This window comes from Clupea harengus, chromosome 4, assembly GCF_900700415.2.
Source record: "Clupea harengus chromosome 4, Ch_v2.0.2, whole genome shotgun sequence".
In the NCBI taxonomy this organism is placed as follows: Eukaryota; Metazoa; Chordata; class Actinopteri; order Clupeiformes; family Clupeidae; genus Clupea; species Clupea harengus.
Window position 1 is genome coordinate 12,456,120 of NC_045155.1, and position 4,287 is coordinate 12,460,406.

Below are 4,287 nucleotides of genomic sequence, written 5' to 3' on the forward strand. Positions count from 1 at the left end.
ATATGGACTTCAATGTGTGCATGCTTGTGATGGCTGCGTGATAATGTTCATATATAAGTTCATTGTGTGAGAGTGTATGTTTGTATTTTATTTCTGCTCTATATTTGTGGTGTGTGTGAGTGTGTGTGAGTGTGTGTGTGTGTGTGTGTGTGTGTGTGTGTGTGTGTGTGTGTGTGTGTGTGTGTGTGTGTGTGTGTGTGTGAACGAGTTCATGTGTGCATGTTTGTTTGTGTTCAAATCCTTCTGTGTGCTAGTTCTGGGTTTGCGTCTGAGAATCCCTGTGGGTGTGTGTGTGTGTGTGTGTGTGTGTGTGTGTGTGTGTGTGTGTGTGTGTGTGTGTGTGTGTGTGTGCGCGCGCGCAGGGTGCAGCTCCGCTCTGGCCTGAAACAATGGCCCTCTCAGATTACATCTCTCTGTCAGACAGGCTGGGAGTGGAGGGGAGGGGAGGGGAGGCAGGGGGTGGGTGGGTGGAAAGGGAGGGGTGCAGAACTCCAGGCTGCCCCTCCCGCCCGGGCCCTGCGGCCCTCCTGATTGGCTCAGCCCTCGTATATATTTACACCATGGCTTTATCAAACCGCACCACAACTTTCAAACTCCTGGACGAGGAGGCACACACCAGCCGGGACGTCCGATACTGAAATCACAGGGCAGCCATTCTGGGATTTAAACTTCAAACCTTTCCAGCTACTTGTTTGTTTGTTGTGGCTGTTGGCTTCTTCGTTTTTTCCCCTTTTTGGAAATCCTTGAAAAACTCAGGGTTTTCGTTTTGTTTTATATAATTTTCTCTCTCTGTCTTTCTCTCTCTCTCTCTCTCTCTCTCTCTCGTGTCATCATAATTGTTTTTGCGCAGGGTTTTGTTTGCGTGGCTTTTGTCTTATGACGTGGTTCTCTTCTGAAGTGCCTCACTTTAGATTTAGACACGTAAGAACTTTCAAGCACAGAAAGAGACAGCAGAACACTTAGTCTCCTTTGAGGACACTTCACGCGCTCCCCGAGAGGTTCCGCTCTTGCTGGAATGAATATATCGGAGTCTAGTTACTGTCGAGAGGCCACTTCCCAGCCGCACCGGGCCGAGCACTCATGGGTGGCAGCCCACAGCCCTGGCACTGACCGCGGGCAGGGCTTCGACCGCAGCTTGACCACCGAGCTGGGGCCCCTGCCGGGGGGTGCGGGGTCAACGGGGGCAGCAGCAGCAGCAGCCGAGGGCAGGACTGGCAGCCCGGACTCGACGCGACCCGGCGGGCCCACCTCCTTGGGCCCAGGCGAGGGCAAGGCCACCGCAGCAGGGGGGGGAGAATCCCGCATCCGCCGGCCCATGAACGCCTTCATGGTGTGGGCCAAGGACGAGCGCAAGCGACTGGCCCTCCAGAACCCAGACCTGCACAATGCCGTGCTCAGCAAGATGCTGGGTGAGTGGAGCAGCTAAGTGTGTCTGTGAGTGTGTGTATGAGTGTGTGTGTGTGTGTGGGTGGGGGGGGCGGATTGGGGTTGGGGGCAGCCAGCAGCGGCGGCCCCTGGGAGCCCGGGGCAACCCCCCACTTGTCACAGGCCAGCAGCCACCACTTGTTTTTCATGGTGCTGGTGACCTGGTTTGTCTGCTGTGAGCTTACATTATGCTGCTGTCTGCGCTGTCAGAACTCATTTAAGATGTGTGGTGTGGGAGACCAGTTAGCGCTCACCGCCAACTGTTGTTTGGTAAGAGTCCCACACTCCCTTCTTGGGACTTTACTTTAGAGTTTAGCTTTGCTCAACAGGCAATTTTGTCATCTAAATATACATATGAAGTATAAAATAGAATTGAATAAAATTAAATAAAAGGAAACATAACTTTTGTATCCCTTCATATTTCCCTTCTTTAAATGATATAAATGAAAATATGTATAGTAGTAGAATCTGTTAGACAGAAATAAATAAGTAGTAATAAAGAGGTAATGAAAATAAATATTTGTAAGTTAAAAGTAATTGTGTAATTGTGTAACAATTGTTTATATACTATTAATTCCAACAGACCCAGAAATGTAAAAAAAATAACAGCTGGAAAGATATGTTTTATGAAATATATTTATCACTCCAAAGGCTGCTTCTAGACAATAAATAACTCTCTTTAATAACCTGGGGGATGCAGTTTGAGTATTATCTGTTAATGTTAAATAAACCTCCATTCCCTACTTCCCACTAAAGCTTCCTTTAGGCTCAGGACTCATCTTTTCATCAGTTGCCTGTAAATGCAACGACAATTAACAAACAAGCAAACAAGATTTTAAAATACTGCAGAAGAGAGAGAGTTTGTGTGTGTGTGTGCCTGTACTGAGTGTGTCTGCCGGTGCTAATGGCTGTGCTGTTGTTTTGTGCTGCAGGTCAATCGTGGAAGGCTCTGAGCACGCAGGACAAGCGTCCGTTCGTGGAGGAGGCCGAGCGCCTGCGTCTGCAGCACATGCAGGACCACCCCAACTACAAGTACCGGCCGCGCCGCAAGAAGCAGGCCAAGAAGATGAAACGAGTGGAGCCCAGCCTGCTGCTCCACGGTCTGGGACAGGGCATGGTGGGGGGCAACGATGGCTATGGCCATGCCCACCCCCACCACCACCACCACCACCTGCTGGGCTTCAGGGAGCCTCCTACGGAGCAGGAGTGCTACGGGCTGCCCACGCCTGAGATGTCCCCGCTGGACGTGCTGGAGGACGGCGCAGGCGACGTGAGCATCTTTTTCCCACCGCACATGCAGGAGGACGGGGCGCTGGCCCCCTGGGTCAACTACCACCATCCGCACCCACACCACCACTCCCAGGGCCAGCACGGCCCCCACCACGCCAACACCAACCACCCCCACCACCACCACCACAGCAACGGCAACAACCCCCATGGCCTGAGCCACGTGCACCCCCACTCCCACTCCCACTCCCACCCCCACCTCAGCCAGAAGTCTCCCTTGGCCTGCCGCCCAGTTCAGGACAAGTGCATGCCTCAGGAGCCCACGAACCCTCACTCGCTGACCCACATTCACTCCCACTACTCCCAGGCCTCCATGGGCCTGTCTGAACCCACCAAAGGCCCCCACAGCACCACCTCCTCGGCCGGATACTACAGTCAGCTATACGGCAACGCCCCCCAGGCTGCCTTCCCCTCTCCCTTGGGACAGCTCTCCCCACCTCCTGAGGCACCTGCAGCAGGGTCTGCTCCTGCTGCTCCCCCTCAAGCTGGCCTGGACTCTGGGGATCAGATGGGGGCCTCCTCAGAGTTCTGGGGCGAGGTGGACCGCCACGAGTTTGACCAGTACCTGAGCGCTAGCCGGACTCGTCTGGAGGGGGGGTATGGTGTACCCCTGTCCAAACCCGGGGGACGGAACTCCTCGTGTGAGGACAGCAGCCCGCTCATCTCTGCCCTGTCGGATGCCAGCAGTGCCGTCTACTACAGTGCCTGTATCACTGGATAAACACACACACACACACACACACACACACACACACACTCTCTCTCTCTCTCTCTCTCTCCCTCTTTCTCTTTAGGTCTCTGTACATTCTTTTTCACCAGCTAAAACCACTACAGTGCCTTGGTCACTGCTTCACATCTTTTCCATTCACAAAGTCCACAACTCTCTTCTTTTCACAGACTCAGGTCAAATCTGCTACTACTGCTAGCTGCATGCTAGGAGGCCTTATGTCAATGCAGTCCAGTTACTCTGGCTATCTCTATCTCTCTCCAGACTGTTGTAACCTCAAAAGTAAGTTTGTTCCGTTTTTGGTTTCAGCAAGGCAGGCTAAGGTTGCTAAACTTCTGTCTTTTTCTGGGTGGACTGGAAAGTTACTGTGGAGAAGGCCTTCCAAGTCCCTGGCTAGATTTTGGTAGCCCTGCTCTATAATCTACTTCAGGTTACTGTAGGCCTCAAGTGCCTCTCTCAGTACTATAAATCAGTGTGCAAGTTCTACCGTTGTCCAGTGGCAGATAAGATAAAATGTGAATATCTCCAACCATATTTTTATTTCTCCTCAGATGCTTTTCTATGTGCTGTAATGTTTGTTTATGATTTTTTTTTAATGACTTCAATGTATTGAATTTTGCACTGGGTTCCCCCCAAAAGCAAAGCTGTCTGAAATGTATGTGAAACCACTGTCTATAACAAACTTTGAAGACATTTTTTTAAGAAGTTTTTTTATTATTATTATTATTATTATTATTATTATCATCTTTTTATTGCTCCATCTAGGAGTCCTACAGATCATCTCATCTCACATGCCTTTCCAATAATGATATATGTCTTTAAGATGAGGTTAAATAAATGTTTGTTTC

At 50.7% G+C, this 4,287-nt stretch overlaps 1 protein-coding gene across 1 annotated transcript in view; it reads left to right on the forward strand.

Moving 5' to 3' along the window:
• Positions 1-523: 523 nt before the first annotated feature.
• sox18 (SRY-box transcription factor 18) overlaps positions 524-4,287 on the forward strand; it is a 4,203-nt gene continuing 439 nt past the window's right edge. Inside the window, exons 1-2 of the mRNA XM_012826024.3 lie at positions 524-1,409; positions 2,358-4,287. The exon at positions 2,358-4,287 is cut by the window's right edge and continues 439 nt beyond it. Of these exons, the coding sequence (XP_012681478.1) occupies positions 1,016-1,409; positions 2,358-3,433 (1,470 nt within the window). The 5' untranslated portion in view covers positions 524-1,015 and the 3' untranslated portion in view covers positions 3,434-4,287. The remainder of the gene's footprint in view (positions 1,410-2,357) is intronic.